Here is an 18,353-nt window from a genome sequence, read left to right as displayed (position 1 = left end):
GGTCCACTGTCGGAGTCATTTTCAGCGCGGACTACTCCAACTTCCGGCGTCACTGAAGTTAAAAGCCCGATGGCTCTGCGCTGTAATATTACTCGTTGCATTCGTGCTGATTTGTGAAAGAGATGTCTGTTTTCTGCCAACATATGAAACAACAGAGCCTTAGTTTTAATCGTCGGCCCGTGACTCGGTGCATTTAGCTCCACGCCACCTGCTAAACAGGCCAAGTGGTGCTGTAACGTTACGCTCACTGCAAAGATGGCGGAAGACGAGAAGAGTGGCGAGCCAGCGAAAGACAAAAACGAGCTGCAAATATTCCAGGTAGGTTTTGGTATTTGTATCACACGAACGTATAAATACACCTACATTTCTTATTTCGTCGTGTTTTGTTGGTTTCTTGTGCGGTAATTGTTGTGGTGTGGCCTCTTGGGTGTCTGTCTAGCTGTACATCCTCCTGAGCGACTCGTTACTATAACAACTGGCTGCAACATGTCATGCTAGCAGTGTTTCTGCTCTCTTTTTTTTATTATGTATGTTAATATTTAAGGCGTATAGTGATTTCTGCTTTACATCTTTATTAATTAATTATTTTTTTGTGTGTTTAACGTTACACTACCAGATAAATTCAGTGTAGTATGCATGCTGTTCTTGAGTCTGTCCTACTGCTTCTTGCTGAGTCACCAGATTGTCTGTGTGCCTTAAGATTACTGCACCAGACATGCACTGTCTGGCATTATTCATAATCCTTTATCAACGCTCTAACAAATCTCTCTGTGTTAAAAGCATGGATCTATTATGGTTAAAAGTAACTGTCTGGTTTTAGGATTTAATTTTCAAGATTTTAATTCTCCGTTTCCAATCATTTCAACCTCATACACTGAACACTTGTCCTCGTTTTAGTCACAATGGTTATTAGTCTACAAAAACACAATAGATTCAGATAAATAAAAAAAACTCCTGGATTTAATCATTTTACACCTAGCAAGTGTTTTTTTTTTCCCTAAATGACACACGAAAGATTTGTCAATAAGCAAAAAGTAAATCACTAACAGCACAGACATTATGCTGTGTTTCTGCTATGTTGTGTGTTCAAGTGAGGAACAGAAATAACCAAATACCAAGATTAAGCTGGAGCATCTCCTGTAGCACATGGTTGTCCTAGTTTTTTGCAGGCAGGTGTATCTGAGAAAAATGTGTCTTTGATCTATTTTTAAACATGGTTAAGTATTCATGATCTATTTTTCACCCCCCTCCTTCTTCCTATTACAGGAGCTTGTGGATGAATTGTATAATTTCCGAGATCGTTATTTTGAGACTCACACTGTGGAGGAAGCTGGAAAGAAACAAAGTGATGTAGCACAGGAAACTGAGAAGGCACTTAAGAAGCTGGAGGAGAAAGAAGGTGGGTGTCGTCGTGTGCACAGTACAACAACAATCTGACTGAACTCCAACTTCAATGTGCAAAATCTCATTCACGCTGCATTTCTGTGTTTGTGATTTGCTACAGATCTGTACAAACACAAAGCAGAGTTTCTGCTGCAGAAAGGCAGGTGTCTGAACGTACTTCCAGACTACAGCACTGTAGCAGAGGAGTGCCTTTCCCGGGCTGTGAAGCTGGAGCCTGGCCTGGTCGAGGGCTGGAACATACTGGGCGAGCAGTACTGGAAGAAAGGAGACCTGATCGGTGCCAAGAACTGCTTCACTGGAGCCTTGCAGCAGGTACAGGAAAGAGAGAAAGGATGGATGTGTTCAGTCTTTTTTAAATTATTGGTTTAGAAGCATTGTAAATGTGAATTAGATGCAAAATGTAAAGTACAAAATATCTAGGGCTGCATCCAATGAAGTTGCAGGCCGTTCCTGAGTCTACCGTCTCTGCTATTCTTACACTTATGAGTTTACATGCCTCTGCCTTATCTTCCACCTCTGTAGAGTAAGAACAAAGTGTCTCTACGTAACCTGTCTATGGTGCTGAGGCAGCTGCCGGCGGCGGACAACGACGCACATGGCAAACAGGTGCTGGAGAGCGTGGACATGGCCCGACAAGCCGTCCAGCTGGATGTCACGGACGGGACGTCCTGGTGTGAGTAGAGGGAGAGAAGATGGTGTTACAGGGATGTGGGTAGAGGTTCATTTACTGTCTGTAATGAGGGAGCTGTGTATCAAACACATCCAAATTATATCCAGAAGTTATTACAGGCATACAAATTCTGTGCTCATGTTGTTTTGTTTTTCACAGATATCCTGGGAAATGCCTACGTGTGTCTGTTTTTCACCTGTGGACAGAATCCACAGTTGTCTCAACAAGCTCTAAGTGCCTATGCACAATCTGTGAGTACACACATACACGGTTCATTCACTTAATTATACAGTTAAAATGAATCAGCATTGATTGCACAGTTTTACTAATAATTTACTCTTCTCCCACCTTCCGTAGGAGAAAGTGGACAGAGCTGCCTCTTGTTACCCGGAGCTGCATTTCAACCGCTCCACTCTGTTCCAGTATGAGGAGATGTTCGGCTCGGCGCTCGGCGGCTACAGCCGAGCGGCAGCGTTGGACCCGGGCTGGGAAGAGCCTCCGGAGAGAGAGAAGCAGCTGCTGGATTATCTGCTCAAAGTCACAGAGCTCATACAGAACAAGGTAGGAGAGTGTTATTTGTTATAAGCATAGACTGTAAAAAGAATGGACGTAGCGTCCGTGACGTCACCCATTGGTTTTGGGGAGTCGTTTTTGTGACTCCAATATGGCGGCCTGAACAGCGCCATGTTGGGTTGGCCGGCCGAGAACCCGGCCACTGGCCTCGAAGCAGCTGTCCACGGAGCTGCTCGGACCTGTCACTCAACGTTTCCGCGCCCTAATTGGCCAGAGTTTTAACCTAATAACAGTAAAACGGTAGAGTTAAAAAAAAATTCACCCCTCTCAGAGTGTGTGCGGGGTAGAAACTATCGGTTGAGACGAAAAAACGTTCTGACACCAGGCTTTTAACATGTTTACTGAGGATGTAAAGTCGGCGATTTTAACATGGGGGTCTATGGAGAATGCTCCCTTCTGACACCAGCCCCCAGAGGAATTCGAGGGGATTGCAGTTTTTTGAACGCGGAAGTGAGCTTCACTTCTCAGACCGACAACTGCCCCCTTGGTTATAAGTCATACGTGACCTATTCTTACCAACTATTGATACTAAACAGCACTCCTAACTACTAACATACACATTGTAGTCAATATCTTGTCATTTTTTTTACAATGAGAACACAAGTAAAATTAAAAATGTTTAAAGGAATAGTTCACCAAAAAATAAAATTCAGTCATTATTGACTCACCCTCATGCTGATGAATACTCCAGAGTAGTTTTTTATTCCTCAAAGCAGCATCTGAAGACCCAGGAGTGGAGGTTCGTAGTCTAACGAAATCCTTATAGTCAATAGCGCCCGACATAAAAAGGTCCATAAAACTACACAAAAACCTTGTAATCTTCCTCCTTAAGGCTGGTTTATACCTCCGGATACGGATGAATGTCGTCCGTCCGTATCAAACGTTGTCTCCGTAACTGGCCTACATACCTCCGTCCGGTTTAACCGTTTTTATGGACGTAACGCAACTTATCCTCTAGGCGGCAGTGTGTGTCTAATTACAGCGTCGTTGACACGGCAAATGTTGCCATGTCAACGAACGCTGTCATTACTGGCACCAACATTAAATGTATGTACCCTCTCACCAAGTCACATATCTTCTCCAAATTCTGCACCATTTTTAAATGTTTAATGTTTACTCTCGTCTTCTCCTCCTTCTTTGAATTTCCGGCAACTACTCTCTTCTTCGCCGATTTTCGTAATGGAGTGACTTTTCTCTGCTTCTGACTCAATACTGCCACCCCGGTTACTGGTGGTATTGCTCCGTTTCATCCGGAGCACTCCGGACTCGTAAGCTCAGAGGCAACGGATCCACTGACGGATGAAATGACCTCCGGATACAGACGAAAGTGTCTGTATCCGTTTTTACCGTAGGGTATAAATGGGCCTTTACTGCTCGCCCACTGCAGTCCAAGTGTCCTGAAGGGATATCGCCCAGAGTTTCCTCGAAACAATGATATTTAGGACATTTTTACAGCCTAAATAGTCCTGTATTGAATTTGCCTGGGGTGCGCTCTCACGTTCACGCGATTCACCCGTGCATTGCAACGGGCAAGCAGTATGGAGGAATATTACAGGGTTTTTGTGTAGTTTTATGGACATTTTTGTGTTGGTCCTTATTAATCTCTTATAAAGTTTTCGTTGGACTACGAACCGGCCTCCCGGGTCTCCAGATGCACTTTGAAGAATAAAAAACTACTCCGGAGTATTCCTCAGCATGAGTCAATAATGACTGAATTTCATTTTTGGTGAACTATTCCTTTAAGCATTCAGTGTACTGAAATGAAGGAAGCTGGAGGTGATGTCTGAACTCGTTAAAAAAGACATTATGTGTTTATGAACTATATATACCTTCAGCATTACATCTTTATTCAGCTCAGTTTTTTACTTGTTTTATGTCTCATTTTGTATGTTTATTCTTTTGTGGGTTTTTTTTTTAGAGAAATGACCAGAATTAATTTGTTTTTCTACATTATCAGAGATGAAAATGTCAAGACTTCATTTTTCTACCACATGGTGGCAGCAACGTTCAGCTATATCACTTGTTCAGCTCCTCACGTCCAATCCTGTATTTTTTTCCTCAGGGGAAGGTGAAGGCTCGTCGGTTACGGACCATGCTCTCTAACCTCAACACGTCGGCTTTGGGCCCCTGCTCGTCCCCTCAGTTCCGTTCACCCACAGGCCGCGTGGGCAGCCTGGAGCCCCGAACCATCTCCTCCCTCTCACATGGCCACAACGCCGGGGTGGCCGCCTTGGGCAAGGTGGTGTTCAGCCTGGCCTCGGAGGGTCGCATGGCCTTGTGAGTGCAGATTATCAGTCCATCCATCCTCATGCAGTCTGTCTCAGTCTTGGTGTCATGGTCTTGTAACATCTTGATCTCTTTTTTCCCCAGTACATTTGGCATGGTGGACAGCGAGGAGATGTGCATCGTGGTGATGGTGTACAACACAGCGGACAGCTGGGGCGTCCTCATAGGAGACTCTGTAGTCATTCCTGAACCTCAGGTCAAACGACACAGTATAACGCATAAAGATAAGGTCAGTGTTTCATGTACGTACCTTAAAATCATATTAAATACCATCTATCTGATTATCTGACTTACACTTCTCTTCTCTTCTCTGTGGTAGACGATTGATTTCAGAAGTATACGAGTGGACTCTCCTCTGCTGCTCATTGTCAACGGCAAGAAACAAAACATCCAAAGTCAGATCGCTGTCTCTGTCAGTTACAAGCCCCAGAGTGAATGAGCCGAGCGAGAGGCCGGAGGACCAAATCTTTCTTTTTTTTGCTGGATATGGAGGAACAATTTGGATAATATGGAAGAATGAAGATTCCAAAGTGTGTGCCTGTTTTATGTGTTGTTTTGTATATAGAGCCCTTCATGTTACATTGTCTTTAGAGAGACAGCTTGTTTATATTTATAAAAATTCCTTCCTTTTTTCTGTTTGTTTGTTTTGTATCCTGTTGTTTTTTTGTAAATGGAAGACCCTGTGATGACGACAATGTGATCGGAGTCAGAGTTGTGACTTCAGTTTATCCTTAAAAAGAAAAAAAATCCTTTTGCCTTACACATTTTGTTCTTATTTTTTCATTTGGTTGTTTGTTATACTGAAACAAACTTAATTTAAGGCACATCTTTATTTAAATCAGTAGCATAAAAGTAAAGAAAATCTAGTGTATATTTTTATGCTGATGTGGCAATAACACCACCAACCTTTTTGTGCCAAAATCTGATATCTATTTCTGGACATTTCTTTTTTAAATGTATATGAATCATTCTGATATTAGTTTGACCCAAAACAAGCAGTCCACTTTAGGTGAGACCCAACCTTGCTACTTCTTACTCATTCTTTCTTTTTTCTGATGTTAAAATAGGAAAAACAAAGGGCTCAATTCTATGGTAGTGTCCTCCACAATGCATAGTTTGTTGTTTGTTTTTGGCAGTGAACAGGTGAAGGCTAAACAGTTTGTTAATGTGGCACAGTCATACATAATTAAGGGGACTGCAAGACAGGCAGTGCTGCATGAAAAGACAGTGTTTATGTTGTATTGTACTTTGCTGGATTTACAACACAAATGCACAAAAGAGGATTTAAAGTTCATTGTTACATTTAACTACACTTTTGGTCTGATGTTCATTCAAAAACACATTTATAATTCAAAACTGCAATAAATGATACGAAAAAGTGCTTAAGGGGAACGCCTTTGAGTAAATTAATATGAACGTGGAACAACTTGGTCATGTGAGAAATTGCTGTTGGACCAAAGTCACTGTGTAACCTGTTCCTCTCAGTGCTTCTTGATGAAGGGTCGGCCTCTGTCCCTGGCGGGGGAGCTGAAATGGAAGAAGGCCTTTGCTCCGTCGGCCTCCAGGCAGGAGAAGAACCGACTGTCAGCGTCAGAGCCAGCGCAGAGGAACTGAGGGCTTCTCTGAGGAGTCGCCTGTCGAGCCGCCCCTGCGTAACACACGGGAGGAGGTTGACGGATGTCCTTCATTGTTAACACTGACTAGAAATTCCCTTACATAGACAATCAGCTCATTACTCCCACTGCTCTTTCTTGATGACCGCCTCTTCTTGACAAAGCAGCTACAGATGTGTCTTCCTTTGAGCCCTCTAACATTATTCTTATTCAGTTTCCTTCCTCTTCTCATTAATCAGCGTAAAACAATTGATACAAATGTTTAATTCTCAGGCAGAGACAGAAAAACACTTCGTCTTTCTCATCTGAACGGGATGAAGTTAAATTTATTATCCTAAATAGTCAGTCAATCTGTTGTTTAGCCCATAAGTATCACTTGCATCTTCCTACATTCTTGCTGAATAGATTAACTGAATGAAAAACTGTTGTTTATCTTACCAGTGCTGAAGTCGTGATGTCCTGGTTGCAGCAGCGGTTCTCTGTCGCCAACCCCCACCACCATGTTGCGCAGCCTCAGAGAGTCGTAGAGACCCTGTAGTTTCTGGTACTGCCTGTTCCTCTCCATCAGCCTCTCAGACACCTCGCTGTACTTCCTCTTATACTCGTCCATCACCTAACAGAAACACATACTCTTCATCCTGATAAATACTTTGTGAAGATATGATTTTAAAATTCTCAACCTTAAAATAAAGTCTTCAGGTACAAATTTCACATTAAGGAATTTCTTGGACTAACAATGAGTAAAACTAGAAAAAGAAAGCATTTCCTGCAGAAAATGCATGTGAATGCTGAAAGCAGCTGAACGCTATTGCTGAAACAATGCTGAATGAGCTGAAGAAATTGTTGTATCATGCTAAATTAGCTTACGTAAGAAACTGCTAAAGCTATGAAAGTAGAGTTTTTCAATACATCCCCAGTTAAAGTTAACTAAATTGTGAATATTTGGTTAATATTTGACATTTTTTACTGATGTTTCCACTTTTTCATCATCTAGGCTCAAGAAAAGACTGATTGGTATTTAATGTGGGTCCTGTTACCTCTCCCCTTAAACTCTGCACATGATTATCTCAAACATAACACGAACAGAATGGAAACACAGCAAGTCAGAGAGGATATTGGAGTTATTTACCCACACAAACAAGTTTAACTGTCTTTAAATGTGAGTTTATGAATGTGGGTTTATGAGTTGTGGTTTACTTTCTTTAGGGAAGCAATTTCCCCTCTCATGGCGCTGAGCTCCAGCTCTCTGCTCTGGTTCTGTTGGTTCAACAGCTTCTCCATCTGCTTCAGCTGTTCCTCGGCCCGTGACAGACTGTACTCTTGGTACAAATGCTCCTGGTGGACCTGTATACGTGACACAAGCTGGGTGTTTTATAAAAGTTCAAAGTCACAGATACAGAGGTACGCAAAGTACATAGACACACAGATGGAAAGATGTTTGACCTGATAGCTCCAGAAGGCCAGAGAACGGGAACAGATATCCAGAATCATGTCTGGTCGCAAACCTGCCAGCACCATGGCTTTGTAATCCTCAGAAGGCGACAGCTCCGTCCTCACAATGTCCAACTTCCCAGACAGCGCAGAGGAGCAGGCCGGGCAGATGGCAGGGGAGCGGCTGAACTCTCCGGACCCGTGCTGATCACAGAAAACATGGGAACAGGCTGTGACCCAGGCGAAGCCGTTCAGCTTGGTCCGACACTTTGGGAAGTTACACAGGAGTGTGTCATCGCAGAGAGACATGGCCGGCTGCAGAAAGCACAGTAATGGGGTAATGGAGATCAGCACAAAAGGCAAGTCGTTATCTCAGCATCACATTTTAAACACACACTCAAATTTCCTTGTAATGGTGAAGCTTTTTGTTGGGATTCTTTACAGCCCTAGGTAAGTGTAGAGAATCTAAATCACCAGGTCTAGGGTTTCAAAATGTATTTCTATGAGTGAGTGCCTAATATAATTAGTAGTTTTGTAGATTGAAAGTTTTTCCACTGCCTTCATGCTTTTCATGGGACTGGGAAAACCTTATTTACAGCTATACTTACATACATAATAACTCTCTGAAAAACCCATTACAATATTTCCTTAAACTCAACTTTCAAGTTATGGTTTATGTTTTTACATGTTTACATTTACATGTAAGTTACAACAAACATAATTCAATTAACTATCATTACATGAAATCTAGTACTAGTATAACTTTCTGTTAACTGTTAGTTCTTTAATTGTCAAAGAAAGGGTAGCCATAGCTTAATTATAACCTTATCGAAATTATGAATATAAAATGAGTAAAGACTAAATACTCCAAATATCATGACTTTGTTGCATAAAGAGATTTTTTTCGTGACAAAACCAGTTGGTATGAACTGCCACTCAAAGTTAGCATTAGCAGGCTAGCAGGTTAAGTGACGACACTTCTCCCTCCCGGGCTACTTTGTCATTAACTTTCTGTCCACCGGCTGCTTTTAAACAAAGGATAACTTTCACTTTAAAAACTTTATCTACTGCGAAACTTAAACTTTTATTTAACCGTTAAATTCATTGTCTATTTCGGGAGATACACAATTTTACCATTAGGCTACTTACCGTTAACGCTAGTTCTTCCCTCGACAAGGTGGCAGCAGGTGATGCTAAGTGAATGCTGTAATCTGATTGGCTGACTGCAACCAACATATTGATGACGCCATAAACGATTCAAAAATATTGCAATTACTGATTGAAAACACGTGTGAAGTAGCCCATTCTGCCTATGCATTTGGTTTTTATTTGTTTTGTTTTGTTTCATCTGTAATAGACTACTAACTCTTGTAGATAAACATTACAATGACTATAACAGTTGTTCGGCCTTACTGAATAATCTGCTCTAGTTCTGATGGAGTGGGCTATTTTATATGTTTTCAATTAAGGAAAAATATCTCTGAGACGTCGACAACACGTCCTGAAACATATTATTTGCTCATCATTTTTTTGTTTATTTTCCATTTGATGCTAATTAGCTTGAGCGAAATCAGAGCTTTTCCCGAGCATCCCAAATTGTAGCTAACCCTTTGGATAAACACGGCGGGTTTAATTCCTCTAAATCAAATAATACCCTGTTTTCTTACACCGCCTCTGAGTGGATATATGTATAATGTGAGACACCTACTTAAATATGGTCAACCCACCCCACCCCCCTCCTCCTCCTCCTCCTCCCACTGTTTTCTCTCTCTCTCCTTTATCCATTTCTCCACGTGGTACAGGAGTAAAGGCAGGGGGTGAAAGAGGGGCATTGTGCTGTGCAGCAGTGGATCCGGGGGTTCATAGTGAGAGAGGGGAGATGCTCACTCAACTGTGTCCGGCACGCCATTGTCAAAGATTCCCATCTATTCTCTGCCTTTTAAATAGAGCTCCAGTGTAAGATGCTTTTTTTTTGGGGTGGGGGGGAGTGGGGGAATGGGGGGGGGTTATTATGCAGTTGGCGATAACACACGGAATACATGCATGCATGCATGTGGGATGGCTGTGTGGCCCCACTTGCACACAACAGCCACTCACTGCACTGTTGTTGATAATTGGCCCTATAGAAATCAAAGAGCAGGAATATCGCCTGTGCAGCCCTAATCTGGCAGAATAACACCGCTGAGGAGACAGATTTTTTGACTCTAGCTGATGCAAAACACCTGCCATTCAGTCATTATGTCATCTTTTTTTATTTTTTATTATTATGAGCCTATTATAATTATTCATCCATACTGCCTGGGATTTGAAAATACACGCAAAACACCTGATGTCACCTGATTGACCAGTCACCTGTTGGATTTCCTTTTCCCGTGTTATTTACACCGTAAATCATTTTTATTCCCCTCCATAGCGATGATTAAAACATTTATCTTTTAACAAACAACCGATTCTTACGCCCACTTTAATTTGTTTTTTAGGCATCCAACGGCTTTGACACCTCACTGTCATGTTTCATTGAAAGTTTATAGCTGCTGTGTGAGTGTGTAAAGAAAAAATAAAGCTGGGGGAGAAAGAGAAAGAGAGAGAACCAGGGAGGCTGTGTGTTACACGCCATTGAAATGCAAATATCATTGAAGAACAAGGAGTGGTTCTGTGTGTATGAGTGTGTATGGCGTGTGTGTTTGTATGTGTGTGTGTGTGTGGGTGTGTGTGAGTGAGTGTGTGTCCCTGTATGTGCATGCAGCGGGGCAGCAGTGGGAGAGGAGGGGCGCAAATTGGACAAGTTTTTTGGGGGAGAAGAGACTTTAGAAAACAGCCACACACACGCACTCACGGCAGATTCATATGACACGGTGCAGACCTGCGGATTCCCAAACACCCATGTCCTTCCTCTTTTTGTCTTTTTCCAATGAAAGACCGCTCTTTCAGCATTTAAAACAGTTTCCACGTACATTTCTTTTATTTTCTTTTTTAAAAAATCCTAACACTTTTTCGGAAGCTGCGCGACTTTTGAACTTTGGATGCTTGGATGCTTTCTGGAGCGCGTCAAAGTGCGCAAAAACGTGCCTAGCGCCATTCAACCGACGGATGCCCCCCTCTCTGTCTGAGTCGCCGTGAATCATGTCACGCCGGAAGCAGAAGCGACCCCAGCATCTCGTTAACTCGGATCCGGGTGGCCCAAAGCTGCTATCTCACGGTAAGGAAACATCTTTTACGAGCGTGCATGTGTGTTTTATTCTTTGTCTTTGTCTTTTTTCTGTAGAGAAACACTGGATGTCCTACACATACGCACAACCTACTTGTGCTCATCACTGCATGTGTAATTCTCTTTCAAACTAAAAAAAAAAAACTTATAAAAGTAAATGTTTTGGTGTAGATTTGCATGTTTTCGCTGTGGCTTTCCCTTTCTTTAAATATAAATGTAGCCTTTGTATGCATGGCCACATTCCAGCAAATACACCTGATTGAACAGATTTAAAAGTTTAAGATCTCTTAAGTTTGTCAACTGCAGACACCCCTCCTGCTTCTTCATTCACTGTAATGGGCCCCACTAAATGGAGGCCTCAGGCACTTTGGTCGGGGCCAATAAACTTGTCCCTGTGAAGTGAATAGAGGAGGATTAACTAACATACATCTGTGGCCATTTTCATGTGCTGGGCGTCCTCTAGGAAGCCAACAGGCTGCTCAGCGCTGACTGCTGGAGGTCTTTGATTAGTATAGAGCACTCTCTTATTTGTTAGCAATAAGGTGCATGGGTGTGAAGGGGGTGGGGGGTAGGGGGGGGGAGGAGGAGGAGGGGGGAGGGAAGCCACTGTTTTTGGTAAAGATTAATCTTCCACCCTTCTATTCTCTTCTTCTTCTGCTCTTCGTCCATGCTTTTCTTCCGTATGCACCCCCTCTCCCCCCCCCACTACCATTTTCCACCTTCTCAATACTACCCTCCCCTTTTCTTTCTCCCTCTTTCTCCCCAGCCCTATTGACTGTATACTCCTACACAGTTGGGGGGGAGGTGGGGTGGGGTGTTGGGGTTCAGATGGATGAGAAAGGAAAAAAAAAAATTCAGAGGGGATAGAGAGATTGTTCTCGCACTTGTACTGTGTGGCATCGGGACATATAAAGCTTCTTTTAATGTGTGTGCATCTGCAGGTAAACTTCCACAAATGAAAGTAGAGTTGTTGTTCTGTTTTTTAAATTTGTTTATTTATAAGTTTCCCCCGCAGGTTCAGGTTTATTTAGATGGGAGGAATTTCACAGAGATACAGTCTTTCATTCCATCACTATATCTCTCCAGGAGGGAATAGTTAGTTTGTCTCTCCATTGTTGTTACCCTCCCCCCTTCTTTTTCTCTTTACTCTTTCTCACTCTGTGCTCAAGATCCTGAAAGAATTTGACCCCCGAGCGGCAGAGGTCAGATTAGTTGACCAATCAGAGTGTCTGGACAGTGCCCAGAACCCTTAGCATGGCCTGACCCTTGACCTCCACTGTGACGTAAGGGGGGAAGGGTGAATAGGGAGATGAAAGACGTAACTGCTGCGGGGAGGGGGTGGGTTAAGAGGGGTTATGGGTTGTCTTGGTGATGCCCATTGTCCTCTAAAATGTGTTGCCATAGCAGCAAGGTGGTCTGTGAGCTTTTTTGTGTGCGCAAGATGTTTGAGAAGTTCTGCCGCGGAGAGCACAGATTGAGACAAGACATCACAAAGACTCATAGACTGCCGAGTTTTCCTCCACTTGTTTATTTGCTTGTTCAAGGCCATTTCCTCACAGGCATTTCTTTTGAAGCCGAAACTCGATCTTTTTGGGGGCTGCACACAAATTTGAAAACTAAATTTGTAAGCAGTAAACCGTAAACAGGGAAATAAACAAACTCTGTAAGTCGAGCAGAAAGTTTTAATGGATTTACATACCTGGGATATTGGTGATGTTGCATAATTGCGCCACAGGTTGTGAAGTTTTTCTTTTTAAAAAAAAAAATGTTGTTATTGTTTTTCTGTGGATCCTCAGATGATCACCTGGGAATGAAGTCACCGTCCACGTCTCTCGGCTCTGAAGTGACGTCATCGGGGTCCTCGTCCTCATCCCCCACCTCTCTCCAAGACTGCCAGCCGCCTCTGGCCCCTCGCCCATCCCCCGGTGGGCTCCACGCGCCCTCCTTACCCAGCGAGAGCTCGCCTCCTCCCCACTGGCCCAGCCACATCGCCCCCTTCACCACCTCCCTCCCCAACACCCACTCCTCCCTCTCCCCGGACTTCCCTCACCCGTCGCTGTCTTCCCAAACCCACTCGCCCCCCCCTCTGGGTCAGACCTCCGGCTCCCACAGCCTGTCCCACCAAGGGAACTCGCACTCCACCATGACCTCCCCGCCGATGGGGAGCTCGGCCACCACCACTACCTCCACCTCCTCCTCTTCCTCCTCCATGTCTTCCCAGTGCGCGCCGCCGCACCGGGACAGCTCCAGCCCGGGGCAGCAGCAGTCCTCCGGCTCCCCGGGGGTGGGGCAGCAGGGGCAGATCCAGGTGCCTCCGACCCTGGCGGTTCTCCTGGAGGAGCTGAGGGTTTTGCAGCAGAGGCAAATCCACCAGATGCAGATAACGGAGGAGATCTGCAGGCACGTGCTCAGGCTCGGTGGGGCCGTTTTTGGCCAAGATAACGATGCACAGGCCAACGGCGGAGACGGGAACCAGAAGTCGTCGTCGAGAGCTGCATCTTCATCCCCGACGCACCCCTCCACCGCCACTCCGGTGACCACGGCTTCGTCGCTTTTGGCCGGACTTCCGTCTTCCCTCTTCCCCCAACCAGCCGTCTCCAAATCAAGCTCTTCACACGTTAATGGCAACAGAGCTTCATCCTCCTCTACCTCCTCCTCATTATCTTCATCTTCCCCCTCCATCTCATCCACCCTCAGCTCCTCGGTCGCCTCCCTTCACCCTCTGTCTCTGTCGCTGGGCCTCCCTCCGCGCTACCTCCACGAGAAATCCTCCAACACCTCCTCCTTCGGCCACAGCAACGGCGTCAGCTTCGCCGCTCCTCCCCTCCCCGCCATCAGCCACTCCAACCAGGACCTCCAGGCCGGCTCCTCCCTCGCCTCCACCTCCTCGTCGGGACGCCCTCAGCACGTTTGCCGTTTTTGCGGGAAGGTGTTGAGCAGCGATTCGTCGCTCCAGATCCACCTGAGGTCGCACACGGGCGAAAGGCCCTACCAGTGTCCGGTCTGCCTGAGCCGCTTCACCACCAGAGGGAACCTCAAAGCTCATTTCCTGCGACACAGGGAGCAAAACCCGGAGCTGTCCCTGTCCCTGCTGCCCCCGGCGCTGTCCGAGCAAATGCCCGCCCCCGGCCCCATCCAGAGAAGGCGAAAGCGGCGGGCCGACGACGACGAGCCGTTCAACGCAGTAAAAGGAAGCATCCCTGGAATGACGGAGAACATGGCTTTAGGGTTCCTGTCCGGTGCGTCCGGTCGGCCCTCGCCTTCCTCTCTACCTCTGCCGCCCTCCGTTGACATGGCGCTGCTCTCCACAGCCCACTCGCTGCTGCAGCTGAACAGAGCCTCCGCCGCGGCCGCCGCCAGCGCGTCGGGCACCACGCTGCCTTCTTCTTCGTCGTCCTCGTCTTCCTCCGCTTCCATGGGAAGCCAGTTCAAGGGGGCGAAGCAGCAGCGTTTCGATGAAAACACGCCTCCCCACTCCGCCCTCCACTCCACCTCCCCGTACTCCCAGCTGGCCCACCTCCCCAAGATCCTCTTCCCCGGAGGAACCTCCCCTCACCACCTTGCACTTCTGCGGCCCCCGGGCCACCCATCCACCTCCCACCTCGCTTCCCCTCACCAGCTGCCCTTCCCGTTCCCGCCTTTCCCTAAACCGTCAACCTCCTCTCCCTCCTCGTCCTCCTCCGCCACCCCCACCCAGACCTCGGACACCTCCAAGTTGCAGCGGCTGGTTCAGAAGCTTGAAAAACACGGCGGTTCCTCCTCCTCCTCCTCTGGCTCATCCTCGCAAACATCTGCTGAAGTCAACGGGGACTTGCACGGCCACGACCTGACCACCACCTCCAGTGCCTATCGCAGGGAAATGCTGGCCGCGCTGGGCCTGAGCCCGAGCACCAACGCCGCAGGACTGGTAACCAGCCAGGGAGTCTCAGGTTCGGGCACCACGACCACCACGACCGCCTCTTCCCTGCCCGCTGGCCAGGCTGCTAACCAGTGCGGCGTCTGCTTCCGTGTGCTCAGCTGCCCCCGGGCGTTGCGTTTGCACCAGGCCACGCATCTGGGGGAGCGTCCGTTCCCCTGTAAGCTGTGCGGCCGTTCTTTCTCCACGAAGGGAAGCCTCAGGGCTCACCTGGCCACTCACCGCGCAAGACCGCCAAACGCCCGTGCCTTGAACTCCTGCCCGTTGTGCCCGCGCAAGTTCACCAACGCCTTGGTTCTCCAGCACCACATCCGCCTGCACCTCGGAGGGCAAATCCCACCCGATGAAGACATGCCACCTGAAGAAACAGAGAGCGCCGTCTTCGATGACGGCGAGAATGACTCCCCGTCTAAAGCCCAGCAGGTCCTCCCCTTGGCCTTAACAATAGGCTCAAAGTCTCCAAATTACGTGCTCAACTCAGGGTCCACGTCGAAGCAATCTGCAGCTTCTGATGTCGCCTCTGTCAAGACGGAGGAATCTGAAGGTTCAGCACCCAGTGTCAGCCCACCCCTGACCCATAATCCCCCCTCAGCAGGAGCCGCGGACCCCCTGCGTCTGGGAGACAACGCCCAAGCCGACGGCAGCCCCGTGAACAGCTCCATGTACTCCGAGGAGGAGACCCAGGCTGACCCGGGCAGCACCAGCCCATTCAAAGCACCTATAGCCGGCTCTCATTCAGCCGCGGTGAATGGAGACGCGGAGGCAGATGACACCCCTCTCTCCCTCTGCGTCTCAAAGCCCGCGGCGGAAAACGACACGCCGCACAAAGAGGTTAATAACGAAGAAACCTGCTCCACAGATGAGCCCGCGACAAGCCCCGATTCTAACCCAAAACCCCCGAATGAAAACCCCTCACCTGCGCTCACCCCTCCCGCCAGCCCCAAAGCGAACCCAGCAGCAGCAGCAGCAGCAGCAGCAGAGGAGGAGGAGGAAGCGGCCTGTGGCAGCGCGTCGCAACAGGGGCCGCAGGAGACAGATGATGCCCAAAGTAACGGGAAGGGCGAGGCCGCCACGCCCAGAGAGCCTTTGCCAGCGTCGGACCCGGAGCTGGACAAAGACAGTCCAAAGGAGGACAAACCTTCAGAGGACACAGAGCTCTCCGTCCCACCAGCAGCAGCAGCACCACCACCACAGAGCCAGCTTCCCCGCCCAGACAAGCCCTACAGCTGCTCCCACTGTGGGAAGGCGTACGCCAGCCGGAGTGGACTTAAGGTGAGAGTTAACACCGAGTCATGAGTCGATGGTTTTGATATCGTAACGTGTGTTTTATCACATGCATGTTGAGGTTTTGTACTTTTAGACTGCAGTTAATAACAATGTGTTGTGTTTCTCATCAACAGGGACATATGAAAACTCACCCCGGAGCACTGACCAGCCCCTCCTCCTCCTCCTCCTCCTCCTCCTCCTCCTCCTCCTCCTCCTCCAAGGCTCAGACCAATGACAGTGACATTGCACAGGAGGATCGCGGTTCACATTCAGCCAATAAGACCCCGGCACAGCAGGACGAGAAGCCTGAGAAAGGTGACGACACAGATCCTCCACCGGTCGGCGTTGGTTCTGAGGCGGCGGCGGCCGAGCCTATGGACACTACTGTGTAGAGAGTTAGTACTGTTGAACGGCTGCAGTCAGTTTTTTTTAAAGGGTCCTGACAAGGGAATGTATTTTTTTTTTAAATAGGATAAGATTTGTTTTTAGAGTTATTAATTCAAATTCATGTTTACCTTTTCTATTAAGCAGCTAGATCTAGTTTATATCGTAGTACCAATACGAGAGACTTTTGAATGTAGTACTTTAGCTATGTATTTTTGTATTTCAAAGACCACAGTGAGGCCTTATCTTACACACTTCACAGCATTGTCACGATGAGAATTAATTGTTTTGCTGACACCTACTTCAGCACATACTGCATAATATCAAACCAGTATAAGCTGATTTAAAAAAGAAAAAGAAAAGAAAGAAAGAAAAGAAATGGAGGATCCAGAATTTTACAAAGTGAACTCCATACCAAAATAGGCCAAATTAGTAATGGCCAGCGTTTGTAAATATGAGCTGCGGTTATGTTTTATGCCTTTTTATTGTAACTTTCTTCTGTCCTGTTTTTTTTTTTGTTTGTTTAATGCGATGCTGCTGAATGCATGTTTCTGATGTGCTGAGTTGCACTGTGAGTTGCACTGTGTCCTGTGTCTCTGCCAAAACATCAACTGGAGCAAACACGTGCTAGCAATGATTATAACCACAATAATGATGATGATGATGGCGATGATTGTGTTAGATTATCAGTACTTTTGTGAACAGTCCCGTACTTATAGCTGTAAAACTTTGCTAGCAGCAGAACGACTTTATCCATACTGATGATTGTAAATGGTTTTTTTCTTGTTGTTGATCTGTGGTGTCAAACTGACAACAAGGATGAGCCCCGTCCGTTAAAACCTCCCCGACCCCTTCTTATTTGCCCCCCTCCCCTCCCTTCTCCTCCTCTCCCTCTCTCAAAGCACTTGAGAGTTTTCTGCTCCTGCAGAAATTGTCTGCACTCACTGCATTCCTGCTCACCCCAGTTTAGTATTTGTATGCTTTGCTTTACCCTTTGTAAACCCCCCCTCCCCTCCCTTTTTTTTGTAGCAATGACAAAATACGTTCCCATGCTTCCCATGTGATGTACAAAAGATAAATAAAACAATGGCGATGTGAAGAGGAAACCTGCTTGTTGATCATCTTTTTTCTTTTTCTTTTTTTAGGGATAGAGAGGTTTTTTGTTTTGTTTTTTGTCTGGGTTTGGTTTAAGCCCGTGTCTCCTGTGAATTCATTTATCTGTTTAAGTATTCTGTTTGCATGACTCCGACTCTGTGTGCGCCTGCATGTACGCTCAGTTTTCTCCTGTTTGTTCCAGCTCTCGGTGTGTCTGGATCGGGCCGTCCTTTGTCTGGGCTGCTGGGCTCTAGCTGCTGTCTCTTAATTCTGCTCTTTCTTTTTTTTTTTTTTTTTTTTGTGCCCCTCAGTGTCTTTTAATATGTTTCAGTTCAGTGTGTATGTGTCTGTGTGTGAGTGTGTGTGTGTGAAAAGGATAATCAGAGCCTGTATGAGTGTGATTGAGGGTGCAGCTGTAGAGGCCGCCACCTCCCTCCCTCCCTCTCCCCCTCTCTCTCTCTCCCTGCCTCCCCCCCTCCCCTCCCCTCCCCTCTCTGTGTCATACTC

General features: G+C 46.6%; 3 protein-coding genes across 3 annotated transcripts; 2 read left to right on the top strand and 1 right to left on the bottom strand.

Moving 5' to 3' along the window:
• The first annotated feature begins 26 nt into the window (after positions 1–26).
• Positions 27–6,314, top strand: ttc5 (tetratricopeptide repeat domain 5). Its single transcript, XM_085759953.1, has 9 exons — positions 27–318; positions 1,267–1,399; positions 1,505–1,716; positions 1,927–2,077; positions 2,234–2,325; positions 2,432–2,635; positions 4,710–4,924; positions 5,018–5,162; positions 5,253–6,314. Exons 1-9 carry the CDS (start codon positions 256–258, stop codon positions 5,370–5,372), a joined length of 1,335 nt encoding a protein of 444 aa, XP_085616079.1. The 5' UTR covers positions 27–255; the 3' UTR covers positions 5,373–6,314.
• ccnb1ip1 (cyclin B1 interacting protein 1) lies at positions 6,144–9,171 on the bottom strand. The gene is made up of 5 exons (XM_085759954.1): positions 9,127–9,171; positions 7,990–8,292; positions 7,744–7,890; positions 6,985–7,159; positions 6,144–6,581 (listed from the first exon to the last, which is right to left on the bottom strand). Exons 2-5 carry the CDS (start codon positions 8,284–8,286, stop codon positions 6,415–6,417), a joined length of 786 nt encoding a protein of 261 aa, XP_085616080.1. The 5' UTR covers positions 8,287–8,292; positions 9,127–9,171; the 3' UTR covers positions 6,144–6,414.
• Positions 9,172–10,738: 1,567 nt separating this feature from the next.
• LOC146969214 (uncharacterized) lies at positions 10,739–17,857 on the top strand. The gene is made up of 3 exons (XM_085759612.1): positions 10,739–11,176; positions 12,982–16,373; positions 16,502–17,857. The coding sequence occupies exons 1-3, from the start codon at positions 11,101–11,103 to the stop codon at positions 16,757–16,759; spliced, it is 3,726 nt and encodes a 1,241-aa protein (XP_085615738.1). The 5' UTR covers positions 10,739–11,100; the 3' UTR covers positions 16,760–17,857.
• The last annotated feature ends 496 nt before the right edge of the window (positions 17,858–18,353 follow it).

Source organism: Trachurus japonicus, chromosome 18, assembly GCF_045865225.1.
Source record: "Trachurus japonicus isolate A0001 chromosome 18, Traja_1.0".
In the NCBI taxonomy this organism is placed as follows: Eukaryota; Metazoa; Chordata; class Actinopteri; order Carangiformes; family Carangidae; genus Trachurus; species Trachurus japonicus.
This window is presented reverse-complemented; position numbering and strand designations above follow the sequence as displayed.